The sequence below is a fragment of the Osmerus eperlanus genome, chromosome 13 (assembly GCF_963692335.1).
Source record: "Osmerus eperlanus chromosome 13, fOsmEpe2.1, whole genome shotgun sequence".
NCBI lineage: Eukaryota > Metazoa > Chordata > Actinopteri > Osmeriformes > Osmeridae > Osmerus > Osmerus eperlanus.
In genome coordinates this window covers 1,418,104-1,434,432 of record NC_085030.1, presented here as the reverse complement: position 1 = coordinate 1,434,432, position 16,329 = coordinate 1,418,104, and the positions used below count along the sequence as shown (strand labels likewise).

Sequence of the window (16,329 nt, the reverse complement as noted above, 5' to 3'; positions counted from 1 at the left end):
AAAAGCTCACTGGTAGCGATCAGTCAGTAACAACGCAAAATGCGATATAGCCCTCTGTGGAGAAGCTGCCCCGGTAAATTCTACTACTACAGTACAGTACTAGACTACTGCTGTGTTCGTCTTGGTAGCGATTGCGTTGGTTGAATTCGATTTAACGTTCCGTTGTACGGTTTAGGCTGAAATGAATTATTTTCATGAACAGATTGACAAAGTTTAGGCTGTGGCAATGAAGTTAAGGTTAGTAGTTAGATAGGCTATATTTTTGATTTAACCCTTGTGTTATCTTCGGGTCATTCTGACCCATCAGTCATTGTGACCCACCGTCGTATTGCGACAGATTTACCGCATACAAAGACAAAGTGAAGCATTTTCTTTTAACCGTTGGGCTGTCTCAGACCCCCCACATTGCAAAGGTTAAAAGAAAATTATTTTAATTTGTTTTTGTATTGGGTAAAATTGGGTAAACACAACGATGGTTCGTTATGAACCTTTGGGTCATGTGACCCGAAGGCAGCACGAGGGTTAAGTAAGGAGAGTGCCGAACATGTTCTGTCGCCGTTTGACTTCCTAAACAGCTGTGTCTCGCGTAGGCTACTGCGTTTCAGTGAGCAACACTGGTTTGAAACCACAAGTAATGATAATTTCACCCACAAATCGTTTACTTGTAATGTAATGTCATAATAAATCATACAACGAAAATGTATTTGTGAGGAATGTTTATTTTAACGATTGAAAACAGATGTATCATAGACCACTGTAGTATGTGTTGCCCGGGCAACAGAGGCTAATGTCATGATGCTAATACTTCAGTGACATAGTAGACTACTGTTTCCGAAAGTAGATGTACTTCCTTAATAAAATCAGCTTATATTGTACATTACACGTCACAATTGTGTGTCATATCACAAAGTAAAATTAGTAAATAGTTATCACCCTGGCCTCTTTGCTTGTGGCGTTTCTGCAGCTGCCTTGCAGTAAAGCAGTTAGCTTAGCTATCTCCCAGAAGTTAACGAGCTGCTAAACTAATGTTCTGCTAGAGGTAGTCACGCGAGTTTTCGTGACGTTAGTGACGTAAGTAGCGTCATTGACTGTGGCTAGCAAGTTAGCCACCGTTAGCTTCACTTTTCGCCACAAAAACTTAATTTCCACTTAAACCATGCAACGGAACGTAAATCCCAATAGAAGCAACTCAATGGCTACCAAGACGGAACTTTTGACACCTAGGTTGTGTATGTAGGCCAAATATTGACTGAGTTTTAGGGGGGCAAAAAGAAATAAAAATAATAATAATAATAACTAGAGAGGGTACAATTTCTGGGGAAATTGTAGGGTGTGCTTGCTTGCGTCGGTTGCACAGGGGTCCGTTTTTGAATGACATTTTTACAACTGATTTCTGTATATTTTATATGAAAATGCATACTTATTATTTATAAAGAATAAATAGATTTAAAAGCATTTTTTTTTGCTGCTCATTTACAACTGAAAATACGAGTGGTGTAGAATGAAATAGATGTCTTCTCATTTCCCCTGCAAGAGACAGCCTCATCGTTGAATCAAAACGAATAAATTTGGCAGACCGGTGTAAAAATGGACCTAATCTCTATGACTTAAACGTCATTTTAAGTTTTCCCTTCTCGTGATATTTTCAGGCATGTAGCCTACTCATTGCATTCATTCATTAATAAAGAACCCCCTTTGAAGATTACGACGTTACCCGGCAGTAGAAGATGGAATCGCGATTCAGACAGTCCCATCTGCTAACTGAAAATATGCCCCCCAAAACGTAAATAAGCTTGACATTTATTTAGTGGAAAATCGCTCATTCATAAAAAGCTCACTGGTAGCGATCATTGTCAGTAACAACGCAAAATGCGACATAGCCCTGTGTGGAGAAGCTGCCCCGTAGTGATGGGCATTCCGGCTCTTTTTCGTGAGCCGGCTCGTATGGCTCAGCTCACCAAAAAGAGCCGGCTCTTTTGGCTCCTGAACGGCTCTTTAAAAAATACATGTTTTAACTATGAATTTGACTATGATGGGTGTGAAAACAATTTGAATTAAATTATGAAATGAAATCATACTCGACCGTAACCACATATCTTTAAAAATGCATTGATTTGTCATGGCTCTCCTCCGAGTTTTGACTAGCCCTCCCTCATGCAGGATTGACAGGAACAGAATGTGAGGATGATCGTGTGCGCCTTTAAGCCTACAAGTATTTTTTTGTTGTTCTTTGAATTAGTCAATTATTTTAAATACAATTAAAATTCATTATTTCATAATCATTTAGTTTTTATAGGCTGTATTAATCTATTAAAAATAGTCGGCTCTTCAGATATGCGAGCCAGCTCCCGACGTTCACCTTCAAGAGCCGGCTCTTAGAGACGGATCGTTCGCGAACGACCCATCACTACTGCCCCGGTAAATTGTACTACTACGGTACAGTACTAGTAGACTACTGCTGTGTTCGTCTTGGTAGCGATTGCGTTGGTTGAATTGGATTTAACGTTCCGTTGTACGGTTTAGGCTGAAATAAATTATTTTCATGAACAGATTGACAACGTTTAGGCTGTGGCAATGAAGTTCAGGTTAGTAGTTAGATAGACTTTTGATTTAATTAAGGGGAGTGCCGAACATGTTCTGTCGCCGTTTGACTTCCTACAGCTGTGTAGATGTTTTTGTAGTGTCTCGCGTAGGCTACAGCGTTGCAGTGAGCAACACTGGTTTGAAACCACAGGTAATGATCATTTCACCCACAAATCGTTTACTTGTAATGTAATGTCATAATAAATCCTACAACGAAAATGTATTTGTGAGGAATGTTTATTTTAAAGATTGAAAACAGATGCATCATAGACCACTGTAGTATGTGTTGCCCGGGCAACAGAGGCTAATGTCATGATGCTAATGCTTCCGTGAAATAGTAGACTACCGTTTCCAAAAGAAGATGTGGGCCTACTTCCTTAATAATATCAGCTAATATTGTACATTACATTTCATAATTGTGCTTCACATCACAAAGTAAAATGAGTAAATAGTTATCACCCTGGCCTCTTTGCTTGTGGCGTTCCTGCAGCTGCCTTGTAGTAAAGCTATAGTTAGCCTAGCTATCCCCCAAGTTAACAGATGTGAAACGAATGTTCTGCTACAGGTAGTCACGCGTGTTTTCGTGACGTTAGTGACGTGACGTTAGTAACGTCAGTGACTGTGGCTAGCAAATTAGCCACCGTTAGCTTAACTTTTCACCACAAAAACGCAATTTCTACTTAAACCATGCAACGGAACGTAAATAAAAATACAACCAACGCAATCGCTACCAAGACGAACCTTTTGACACCGCCGTTGTGTATGTAGTCCAAATATTGACTGATCCTTAGGGGGGCGAAAATAAACAATAATAAATAAATAAATAAATATATATGTGAGAGAACAAAGGTTGTGCTCTCGCCGAAGGCTTGAGCACACCCAATAATATATATGTGAGAGAACAAAGGTTGTGCCCTTGCCGAAGGCAAAGCACACCCAATTACAATAAAATAATATGTTTAAAATATTCATAAGTGGCACAACTCACCCCAGGCCCTTTGGCACAAATCACCCCAATCCCATGTTTTTGAAAAAAATGCATCATCCAGCAGTTTTGAGCTAAAATCATGCTAGCTATATAGACTCATTGTGTAGCTTACCAAAGCACTAAAACGTGTGAAATGTTTTCAAACTTGTCTATAACTGTTCAGACACAACAATCAAAAAACCTTGATCCTAGAAAATTTCTTTGGAAGGCAAAAAAATTTGCTTATCTCTCATTCAATGAGGCTCTCTTCTTTGCAGGATGAGTAAATTGGCTGACTTGAAATGTGCGGTCACTTGACCAGTTTCTTTTATGGTTCCCTAGAAACAGGGGGTGGCACAACTTCCCCGCTGGCACAAATCACCCCACTCTCCCGTATGAGAGAGAATATAGGTTGAGTCGCTCTGGATAAGAGCGTCTGCTAAATGACTAAATGTTGAGCCTTGCCATTGGCAAGCACACCCAATAAGTGTTATTCTATAACTTGAATACAACTTTCACAGGCCCCAAGATTCCTTGCATCGTCTATAGTCTGATCAGTCATATACGCCGATTGATCAGTCTGATCTAAGGGTGATTCAGACTGTCTGACATCACGTCTATGTACTGCATATTTTGACCTTTGTTTGTATACAGTGTGTGTATGTATCAGTTCACTGACATTCCCAGCACAGAACACACATGCATAACACAGTTTGAGGTGTTCTATGTTTATTAATTCTTAGCATTGTAGTACTTTTCTCTCACAGACGAATGGGCTCTCTACTGGGTGTGTATTATGTCAGGCAGGGGATGGTCCTGTCAGTGTTAACGGTAGCAGTGTGTCATCCTGTCTTGTTAAGACTGCTGCTGTCTGCCCCAATGAACTACTCTGGTGAATACTGCATGAGAGGCACTCTACTAACCACTTCCACTCACTGTCTCATCTTCACCCTCTTTCCTTTTCTCTTTCTTTGTCTTCCCTTACCTCTCCACTCCACCATGGGCCCTCTCTTAACAACTGAGTGAAACCAGTGTGAAATTGTTGGATCCATTGCTCATAAACAACACCTCCTCTCACAGGTATCACAGTGGCCTGGTCCAACACTGCCTTTCCTTTTTCAGACACTGATAATATAAAACTTTCACACTTTCTCTCTTACTTTTTGTCTCCTTCCTCTTCTCCTCTGGCCCATTCAAAGTTGATGTTTAAACACACAGATTTCTGCCTCCAACTCAGCTCTACGAGACAAACATCAGTTTACATAAGGGCTCCAGACTAACTTTTTGCCTTGTTTGCACTGGTGCGCCAAACTTTTTTATTTAGGTGCACCAGCACAAAATGTACACGCACCCAAATTTTTCCTTGCGTCGCCTTTAACGCCACAATTTCAAGGTCACCTCTGCGTGTCTGTATATTCATAATATATATTATGTAAAGGATTTTAAACAAGAATAAGTTGTAGGTAAATACTTAAAAATTAAAATAAATCTTCATACAAAATGTTTCAAGATCCCATGACATGCTGTTTTTGGATGCTTTTATATAGGCCTTAGTGGTCCCCTAATACTGTATCTGAAGTCTCTTTCCCGAAATTCAGCCTTGGTGCAGAATTACAGCCACTACGAGCAGTCCCACAATGAGCTTTCCTCAGGACGTGCCGTTTCTGTGTCTGTAGCTTTAAATACTATGAGGAAGAAAGAGGCGGGGCTAACTGCCATGCTTCGGTCGTTTGCAACAGAGCCATAGGTTTTGCAAGCCATGATGTCTCGAGGAAAAACCAATGTCGCGCTCGTACGGTCTTAGCCAATTTGTTCATTGGTGGGCCAAATTCTCTGTGCGGGCAAAGCAGAGAAAGGGGAGGTAACCCCCTCACCAATGAAAACACTTTCAAATCCGAGCGTTTGAGCTCTCATTTTCTCAAATGCGGAGAAGAATATCCAGGGCTTAGTTTACACCTATCGAAATTTCTAGCCACTGGGGGACCAAAGGCAGGCTAGGGGAACGCATATTCAGGGCTCTCAAGTGTCACGCATTGAGCGTGACAGTCACTCATTTCGGTCTTTTGTCACGCCCTCCCGCAACACATTGTATTTCTCACGCAGAAAAAAAATATTTATAATATATTTAATATGCCGCAGCCCGCAGCACCCAACCAAAATTCCTCTGGCCGCGCCACTCTCACTATGGAACCGGCAGGAATCAAGCGCGTCTCCCCTGGAGTCCTTAGTCGAGCCTGCCACTTATCAGCCAATCAAAAAAAAGAAAGGGTCTATACAATAGGCAATCGGAAAATAGCACCATTGTATCTGGGTAAGATTTATTGCAACAGCCAATGGAAAAAAAGGAAATTTTTCACGTGATTCTGCTACAACGTCTTCCAAAAGTTTCGTTCACCTACAGAGCAAACCACTGGAGCTCGAGCATCACTTTGAGCACAGTCATGATATCCTGTTTAAATGTTACAACAAATTCACAACTTGTTTGACACAAACAATGACAACTTGACTGCTGTTCGAAAATGTTTCCCAGATAAATAGCATCAGTTTTTCATGTGTCTTAACCAACAGTTTTACAGCCTGTTCACTGACAACACCTGCTCAGAACAAGTAGTTCATAGATGTAGCCGGTGTGTATTGGTGAAACTCACTCCTCAGGTATGTAAAAGGCCACCCGCGTCAACGGTTAGCTAGCTTTTTGTTGGCGTAGTTGGTAGTGGTGGCGCTTGGAATGTCAGAGGTGGCAGGTTCAAACCCAGTGCGGGGCGAACATAGGCCACATACCTTTGACGGAGCTTGCAATATTTCGTCTGATACATATAATAGGCCTAGTCATATTTTCGTTATCACACGATGACTGACATATTGTCACATTATAAACATCTCTTTCCAAATACGCGTAATCATTTTATGTGTTTTGCATAGTCGATGTTATAGGTCACTTTTAAAATAATGTCATATTTTATAATTATATCCTGGCCATGGATGCATTAATCATTGCTGCCTTTCAAAGATGTCAGGTAAAAAGCAATTAATTAATTAATTAATTTTGACCCCCTGGTGGGGGGGGGGGGGGAGTGGTATGGGGGGGAATGTCACTCTTGCCTGACTTCAAAACTTGAGAGCCCTGCATATTTATGTTAACTTCACTTTAAGAGGTTATTTTTCATGTCATGGGACCTTTTAAAGTGCTTCACTGAGCTGCCAAACTAAAACATTTTAAGCAAAATAAAACATTTATTGGGCTATTACCCAAATAAATTGGGCACATGCAACGTCATAGATGTACGTCGTGTTCCTGTCTAATCAATTTTTCTTCATCAGAATAATTTTCTATCTAAATTTTGTGAATGGCAGCTCTTCTTTTGCAATGTTATAGGCAACGTTGAATTGTATTATCATCTCTGATTGTTCTGATGACCTGATAGCTGCTTTCTACTGCTGAAATGCAGCCGGGAGAGGGGCCACTTTAGTCACACACTTATCGCGGCATGAAGTGTGTTTTTTTTATAGTGTGCTTTTTCAGCGTTTCAATTTGAAACGCTGAAAACGTTGAAACGTTGATCCACTTACAAATGCACTGTTCCCTGCCATGTTCTGGCCACATTCTTTACAATAAATGCAGTGCATTACGTTCTCTTCCTTATTAAATATTATTCAGGGAAACTGGTTTAACCAGTCTTTGGTTAGACCAGTCTTGAACAGGCCTGCCTACTTTTCTTAAAGAAAAAACTCTGGGTCTATTTCTTTTCATTGTACGTTGTCTGTTTTTTTCTTTTTCTTTTTTTGCTGATGCTGATTGCCGTAACTGATTCTCTGGTGCTTAGGTCACAATTTCAATCACACAGCACGGAGCGGTGTAGGCCTACAGGAATATCTGTACTACAGCCAATCAGAGGCAAAGACCCGCCCCATCTCTGTCTCTGATTGGTTTAGACCGAGATATGATTCAACCATGAGTGTGAGTTCCGTCAAAGGAGAACAAACGCTTAATTCGTGGAGAGGCAGCGGATGCGAGGACGTTGGGTGCACTGGTGCGACCTAAGAACATTTTTAGTCGTACCCTTACAAATGTTGTCGCAAATTGGTCACACTCAGGAGTCAGGTGGCTGAGCGGTTAGAGAATCGGACAAGTAATCAGAAGGTCGCTGGTTCAATTCCCGGCCGTGTCAAATGACGTTGTGTCCTTGGGCAAGGCACTTCACCCTACTTGCCTCGGGGGAATGTCCCTGTACTTACTGTAAGTCGCTCTGGTTAAGAGCATCTGCTAAATGACTAAATGTAAATGTATTCTAGAGCCTTGGTTTACATGGTTACGCACAGCCTATTGCAATGTATGTCTGTCTAGAAGGATCTAGGATTATGCTTAACCTCTCTCCTGCTCTTCTCTTTGTGGCCTCAGTCAAAGCACAGACAACGAAACATGGGAGACCACCTGGAAAGTCAACCCATCTCCTCCTCCGTCTTACATGCCTGAAAGGTGCTTTCATCCCACCACTATCTGCACCCACACTCACACACGTCCTCAAAAGCGCACACACAGATACACACACACTGACACTCCCACCTTCACTAAAAGTCTTTTCTTCTGGTATTCTCAGTGTGGATCCTGCTGCTGTGGAGGGGAACACTGAGGAGGAAACTCTGGTGACTTTTGAGAGGAAGTGAGTCACGTCTTTAGTACTTACCCCGGAAAACAACCCACTCAACCTGGGCTGTGAGTGTGTGTGTGTGTAGGAAGGGAATACAGGTCAGAGATATCCCAATTTCTTCTCCTCCCTCTACAATCCCCCTCCTTCCTGTTTTGATATTGCAGTTACAGTGTCAACACTCCTTAGTTATAGTGGAAGCTAAAGACACATACATCTCATGTCTCATCTCACATCAACCTGTTTTGTCAATGCAACAATGATCTTGATGTTACTGTTCTTGTTACATGTATATATAGCCTACAGTATATGCCGTATACAATAGCATAATGTGTGTGTGTGTGTTTGTGTGGTGTGCAGGTCGTCTGAGAATGATTCTCCATGGGACAGATGGACCTCACCCACTGTCTATACCACCATCACAGAGGTGGAAAGGTAAGTTATACTGGTAGATTTGGCCTTTAATGGGCGATGCTAGTTCAGGCACACACTCAGGCTGCAAGTCATCAGCTGACATTGTCAGACTTATGCAGTCACTGCAGGTGTATTAGTTTAAGGTAATAGGCCGCCCCCTTTAGGCGACGGATAGTACATGCATTCACAGACCCGGACAAGCAGGCATACACATCATGCATTGCTATGTACCTGCATAATGTGTAATTGCTGCCAGCCTCCACCATCCAGCTCATCCATACGGTCTTCTAAATAGTTTCTACATCACGTTGTTAATGCTCTGCAATGTAAACTTCACTGACTCTATTTGCTAAAGAAATATGTGGCCAAAAGAATGTGGACACCTCACCATCACACGTTTGGATACTTGTTGGACATCCCATTCCAAAGCCAAGGGTATTATTATAGAGTTGGCACCCCCTTTGCTGCTAAAGAAGCAAACACACACACACACACAGGGGATTCATTTGGGTCACATGACGCCACTTTAACTTTGCGCCGCCATCTTACCGACCAACTGTCTCAGTCATGCCTGTAATATGTCATGCAGTTAGCTTCAATTAACAGCGTAAAGATTGGTATTTCATTCAATACCAAAAGACTAAAGGCTAATTCTCCTACTATTGTTGTAATGGATAGCATAATAATAGTTGGAGTCGTAGATCTTCTGTAAACCTTCTGTAGGACAATCCAGGTAGCACTAAAACTGAGCAGCTAAAGCTCTAGCAGAAAGCTGAAGTGCACACTATAGCAGCACTGACATCAACAATGATCAGAGTAACCCACCACAAACTGTTCACATAAAGTCACAATCACCTCGCCATAGTCAGACCCGGATCGCTCACTGGCAGTGTTCATATTGTTGTATTTCACTCCATTCTACACCAAAAACTTCAGGGAGTGCTGCTTTTTGTAGATACGAGCCTGCTGAAGATAGCCAGAATCTCGGATTTCTTTAACCAAGCCTGTTTCATTCGTCATTTGCCTGAGAAAGCGACCTCAGTTAGCCAGACTAGTTTTGCCCGTTTCACTAGGTCAGGCTATTTAACCCTTGTGTTATCTTCGGGTCATTCTGACCCATCAGTCATTGTGACCCACCGTCGTATTGCGACAACTTTACCGCATACAAAAACAAAGTGAAGCATTTTCTTTTAACCGTCGGGCTGTCTCAGACCCCCCACATCGCGAAGGTTAAAAGAAAATGCTTTTTATTTGTTTTTGTATTGGGTAAAGTTGTCGCAACACAACGATGGGTCATGTGACCCGAAGGCAGCACAAGGGTTAAAGGTCTCGGACAAGTGACTTTTGTGCATGGAACGTAAATGTACTTGTCCAAAGGACAAGTGCCTCAAAAAGTTAATGTCAAGCCCTGCATCTGACATTAAAGAACATTATCCAGATTAATGACAGCTAGCCGTGAGCTAAGTGGCACTAAGATGAGTGCTAGCTAGCTGTTAGCCACTTAGCTAACAACTCGCTACCTAGTCGTCAGAGTAAACTACCACCAAAATCATACATTTGATTTTTTTTTTATAATACTTACATTTCCCATAATTAAATATAAATCCTTGGTGGACAGGTGCCGCACTTTCACGTCTTTCACCCATCCAGCCACAGCATATTGATAAGCATCCGTACTCTTGAAAGCCTTCAAGCTATCCCCACTGTATGGGGAGGGGTTATGCACAAGATAAATGTTTATAGCTCTGTCATGGAAAGCCAATTGGGGCAAGCCTGGAGCAGATAATGAGGGACACAAGAAAACTGGGGGTAACAAATAAGTATCGTAGCCTAAAATTGAAATGTTCTCGAGATATCTCTGTCTCTCATTCAAATGGGCAGTGTGGGCGGCCATACAGGGCGAGATCGGTCATGAATATGGCAGCATTCTCTTTGGAAGTGACGTAGGAGGCATCTATGGATAGGTAATGGTTAACAGTATGAATGTAGGGAGGGCTCAGACTCCACATAGCATCTCTTCTGGCCTCATAGTCCTTTAGAATGTTTGCAGCTGCAGGAACACCTAGTAAAATCTGGCCATGATGATCAATTGCTTTAAGGTCAGGTCGACTTGTCCTACCTGTTTATTTGCTGAGGGGTGCTAGAGAGTGCTAGGGTTACTTCTGCTAAAAGCAACCTTCGTTTTTCTGCTCAGCCCAACCCTCTCTACTTTCACAGTCTTTCATTACCTTTTGTTTGTACAATTATGTTGATCCCAACCATCTCATCATCCAACCAGAACTCTACCTTGATCCAATTAGAACACCCTTGTAGAAACTTCACCTACACCAAGAACTGATTGGAACCCACAATAAGTCCAACTAGAACCAATTCAAACCTTCAGAAAAACTTGACCAAAACCTCTAGATTTCCATCAGAATTCTTTCCACTGACCCACATGCTTCTCTTACAGATCTTCTGACCAGACACCTGACACCAAGAAGTGAGTATGACACCTTTTTGTTAAATTGGCATCATACAGGTTAGAGTAGGGAGTGACTTTGTTTTCTCCCTACCTTTGCCTCACTCTTCTTTCCCTTTTTCTGTTTCTTTCTGTATTTCTATCTATCTCCTTTACTAGGGGTTTTGTGTTTGTGAAGGAGTATGTCAACGCCAGCAACGGAAAGTGAGATCTAATCAAATATCTTGTTTTTGTTTGATTTTGTTGATCTGTTGTGTGTGTTTGTGTGCACAGTATGTGTATGTCTGTGTGTGGTTAATAAGTAACGCTTTGGCCTTGTGTTTCCAGTGGCTCTGATTACGTAACATCGGAATCCTTTAGCTACTCCTACAGCAGCCCCACCACTTACTCAAGGTAACATACACACCACATGACATAAACACACACGTAAACGCACAAACTCTGACCTTTCCCATCCTGCATCGACTCCTCTGAGGGAATCAGATATGTGTAAACCAATGAGGCGGATGCTTCTCATGCCCCCTAATCAGTGTATTGTTTACACCTATCCCTTTCCTTCGCTCTTACCAGCAACGACAGGGTTAGGGCAAAGGGTTGTTATCCATCTAACTGTGGTGGAATGGAGCCCAACCCCAAAGTCTGTATGCATAGATGCAATCGAGAAACACAATGGAAATAAGTTATCAGACCTTTTGTCTATCATTCACAAAAAACATGTAGTGCATCTAGTTGTGTTGTAGATGTGATCAGTAAATTAGTCCATTCATCCATCATCAATATTCTATGCCTTCCCAGGGGTTCCACCTCATCCCCCTGTACCTACTGTGGCGAACTGGTGGGTGACGATGCCAAAATCACAATCGATCACCTCAACATCTCCTGCCATCCAAGCTGCTTCAAGGTATTGCAGGCTGTCACAGATCTTTATTATAGCAGCAGTCTACTTTTACTTTATGTAATATACTGTATATACTTATTCATGGTTTATACACATTTTAAGTCTGTAAAATGAAATATTACATGAAACTATATACAGTTTCAATCAGAAAGTATATTCAAAAACTGAAACCGTTTCACAAGAAGCTGTATGCTGACACATAGTACATGCAAGGTTTAGCTTTATTTCGAAAATGTAAGTAGCAGTATTATCCTGTACTACTCTGCTAACGTTTTGCTGATTTTGCTGGTTTCAGTGTGGCGTGTGTGGTTGTGCAATGGGAGACCTGATTTACAATATGTTCCTGCATGGTAAAAAGGTTCATTGTGAGACCTGCTACTCCAAAGTCACTGGCTGAGTCTGAACACTCGTATCCTGCTTCCTTCCCTCGATTCCTTCCATCACCTCCTTTTCTCAATGGGCACTAAAAGCTGAAAAGGATTCAATTGGGTTACAATGTTGAATATATGCATCATTGTTTGGTATAAAGGGGTTTTCAAAGTCAGGTTATATTACAGTATACATCAGGGGTGTCAAACTCATTTTAGTTAACCCTTGTGCTGCCTTCGGGTCACATGACCCAAAGGTTCATAACGAACCATCGTTGTGTTTACCCAATTTTACCCAATACAAAAACAAATACAAATAATTTTCTTTCAACCGTTGCAATGTGGGGGGGTCTGAGACAGCCCAATGGTTAAAAGAAAATGCTTCACTTTGTTTTTGTATGCGGTAAATTTGTCGCAATACGACGGTGGGTCACAATGACTGATGGGTCAGAATGACCCGAAGATAACACAAGGGTTAAGGGGCCACATACTGCCCACTCTGATCTCAAGTGGGCCAGACCAGTAAAATCCTAGCATAATAACGCATACATAACGACACTATTTCTTGATGTTTAAATCATTGGTGAAGGTTTTTGATGATAAACCCTATTTTAAGGTCTTTCTACAATAAACTAGAAACATAAAGACCAAAAACTCAGACATCAGCCCACTGTTTGTCTGCCTGGGCTCTCCTCTGCTGATTCCCTTGCTTTGTGACGCGTTTGACGTCAAACGCGTCGCAAAGCGTGCAGCAAGCGCTGCTGCCTGTGGCAATGAGCGCTTCTGCCTCCGGAGCAGACATCGCATTTTTGAAGCAAATACTGGATCGATTAAAAAAAATTACACAACGTTTGTACTCATTAACCTCCATATTCTTAATAGACATTTGGATTCGTTACTTTTATAGAAATGCAATTTATGCATTTCTGTAATTTTCAAACTTAGCAAAGACATCCGACGGGCCGAGCTGGACGCCCTGGCGGGCTCGCGTATCCGGCCCGCGGGCCGTATGTTTGACACCCCTGGACATAGATATGAATGACATTTTTATTCTTACAGCTGTTATAATTTTCTTTACATGTTTGACTAACTGCCTTCAGTGATGAATGTCTTGCAGTCCTGCTCTGGTAAAACTATGAAGGAAAGAACGTATCTTTCATGCGCCACAAGTAAAGAACTGTGAACTGACTGTATAATGTGTGGGTAGTTGGGAGCACTTTTTTGTCTTCTCTTATACAAAATAACCTATTGTAACTACTAAACTGTTTAAAAGTTTCCTTTTTATTTCTTACAAAACCAATAAAATGATTTTTACAAAAAGAAATGAATACGCAGTCCTGTTTTATCCAATAGATTTGGTAATACACGGGTGTAAATGATTGTCAACATCTTCAACGTATTTGTTTGTATTGCACAATTGTTGACGTGTTACGTGTGAACGTAACAATGTCTATTTTGCACATAAACTCCTTGACCAATATGTTCCATAGACATCCAGCCAGTGTTTGAATTGAGGGAGGCTGGGGAGGTCCCATAATTGGCATGGAGGAGATCCTGTGGATAAGTGTTACAACATTTGAACACTGGGTCCAACACGTCCTGGTCACACACACATACAAATGTTCATTGGTAGTTTGCATTTTTGGTAATTTGTCATTACATGTACATGTTAGTGTACCAGGTGGTTCATCGAAGCGAGGTAGCTGACTTTGCCACTCGCTACAGATATGTTGCTGCGAGTGAGTGCTTTCTGCACAGCTTTCTGTTTGAAAGCTAAAGTGTAAGAACGTTTCGGCATGCTGCTTCAGGTTTCTACACAATGTAGAACATGCCTATTTGAGACAGTTAAAGTATTACCCACGCACACCTAATTGACCACCAAGCATTGTAAAGGCCGAATTATACTTCTCCGACTCCGTTACGGACAGACGAAGTCGGACGGATTGGTTGAATTTATAGTACTCCGAAGGCTGTGGGTGCTGAAAACACTTCACTGCCAGAAGAGTAGGTGGCGCTGCACTGCGATGCTAGCTAGGTTATCGAAAAGTCGGAGCAAATTTACAAATTAGCCGTTTCATCAATAAAATAAGCACATTTTTAGCAACTACACTGCCCATTTCTCGTCACATTTTAATACAGATGCTGATTTACATGTACTGTTTAGCTGAAATATGAATTGTAAACTTACAGCAATGGCGGTCAAACGATTCTGTTCCGTCTTGTTGGTCACGGCAACCCCGCCCTTGATGCAAGCGGTTCTTAATACGGACCAATCACAGCCAAGGGGTATCCGTAAAATGACGGACGGACGGATAGTCATGAAAATCAGGAGGTGCACGTAGAGCTCTCCGAGGGGCTCGGTGAGGGTTTAATCGAAGAAATACGGTAATTTGAGCGCAAATACAGTATGAGCGTAATGGACTCATGTTGTTATAGACTCATGTTGTTATTATGTTTGAGTCTAAATAAGATGATCGATAGGCCTATTACTTAGAAAACTTTCTTTCGTTTTGTAATGTTTTCTGAGCCTACCTCAATTCTGACTTGCTTGCCGACACCTGGGACGGCTGTGGCTCAGGGGGTAGAGAGGGTCGTTTGTTAATCGCAAGGTTGGCGGTTCGATCCCCGATTCCTCCAAGGCCATGTGCCGAAGTATCCTTGAGCAAGACTGAACCCCAAGTTTCTCCCGATGGGCAGGCCGGCGCCTTGCATGGTAGCTCGCTGCCGTTGGTGTGTGAGTGTGAGTATGAATGGGTGAATGAGAGGCAAACATTGTAAAGCGCTTTGGGTGCCGCTAAGGTAGAAAAGCGCTATATAAATGCAGTCCATTTACTATTTACCTGGAATTCTGTGCCGCTGCAGTGGCTATTATAGCAAGCACACAAGAGCACGCAAACATGGAATTCTGTGGGCACGCATCAGTTTGTGTTTTAGATTGAACTGTGTTGATTTTACAAGCGTTGATCAGAATCAGAATGGGATTTATTCGCCATGAAAGTTTGCACAGACAAGGAATTTGCTTTGGCAGGAAGGTGCATACAATAAACACACAGGGACCTAAAATGTAAATATGTGGACTATCTATACTAAGGGTACATAAACTAGCAGTACTAAGTGGAATTAGAATTAAATAAAATATACAATAAAATAAAATATAAGTTGCCGTAATTTACAATATAAAAATACAAAAATACAAATATTACAAAAAATACAAATGTACAAGATACAATTTTGTAATGCAGTGAAAAAAAGCAGTGTGTTTTAAGCAGGAAGTCATTAGAGTCAGTGTGGTCCCTTGGCCTTGTTGAAGAGGCTGTAAGGCTGGGTGTCAAACCTGCCCCCACCTCTCATATGCTAAAGTCTGGAGTTTCTGGACGGTCTCAACTTGATGGCCCTCACACCCCATTCAAGATGTGGTCTGATTGGTTGTCCTTGTGTATAAAGGGAATTGTAATGCATTGTTCTGTGGATTCTTCATCTCCTGAGACTTTCTCCTCAGTTCTCCCTTGTCCTACTGTCCTACTCCATGCTCACCTCTTGCTTTCTCTCTGATTTACAATGATCATGGTACACTCACAGAAATTAATCATGGCATATTTTATAATTAAGTATTTACATCTATTAGATTTTATTTAAATAGTAATTGTCTCAAAAAGTATTCATTAAAATGTCTTAGAATTAGCATAAGTCTATTAATTCTTAAATATATTAAACATAATCAATTAAAACATACTAAAATGTTTTAAATATGGTCAACTGTGAAACAAGCAAGATTCAAGTGGTTAAAACGTATGAGATTGGTTTACATGCAATTTTCGGGAAGTGAAATCGTTTTGAGGTGGAAATGACGTCAGATTTCGCGCTTTCCCAACCGTTTTTCTTTTCCACCATTTCAAATCAGCTCTGCCTGCCGGGATCGTGACTTTTGCTCTGTAACGGTAAGATATCTGCAGTCATCCAATTTATCTGCTAGTAATCCGTGTGCGTACTTA

The 16,329-nt window shown here is 41.5% G+C and overlaps 1 protein-coding gene across 2 annotated transcripts in view; it reads left to right on the top strand.

Moving 5' to 3' along the window:
• Positions 1–13,661, top strand: part of znf185 (zinc finger protein 185 with LIM domain) — a 47,342-nt gene extending 33,681 nt beyond the window's left edge. For both annotated transcript variants that reach the window (XM_062476484.1, XM_062476483.1), the window contains exons 14-21: positions 7,950–8,027; positions 8,149–8,211; positions 8,557–8,631; positions 11,063–11,092; positions 11,231–11,275; positions 11,399–11,464; positions 11,867–11,972; positions 12,265–13,661. In XM_062476484.1, the coding sequence (XP_062332468.1) occupies positions 7,950–8,027; positions 8,149–8,211; positions 8,557–8,631; positions 11,063–11,092; positions 11,231–11,275; positions 11,399–11,464; positions 11,867–11,972; positions 12,265–12,366 (565 nt within the window). In that variant the 3' untranslated portion in view covers positions 12,367–13,661. The remainder of the gene's footprint in view (positions 1–7,949; positions 8,028–8,148; positions 8,212–8,556; positions 8,632–11,062; positions 11,093–11,230; positions 11,276–11,398; positions 11,465–11,866; positions 11,973–12,264) is intronic.
• The last annotated feature ends 2,668 nt before the right edge of the window (positions 13,662–16,329 follow it).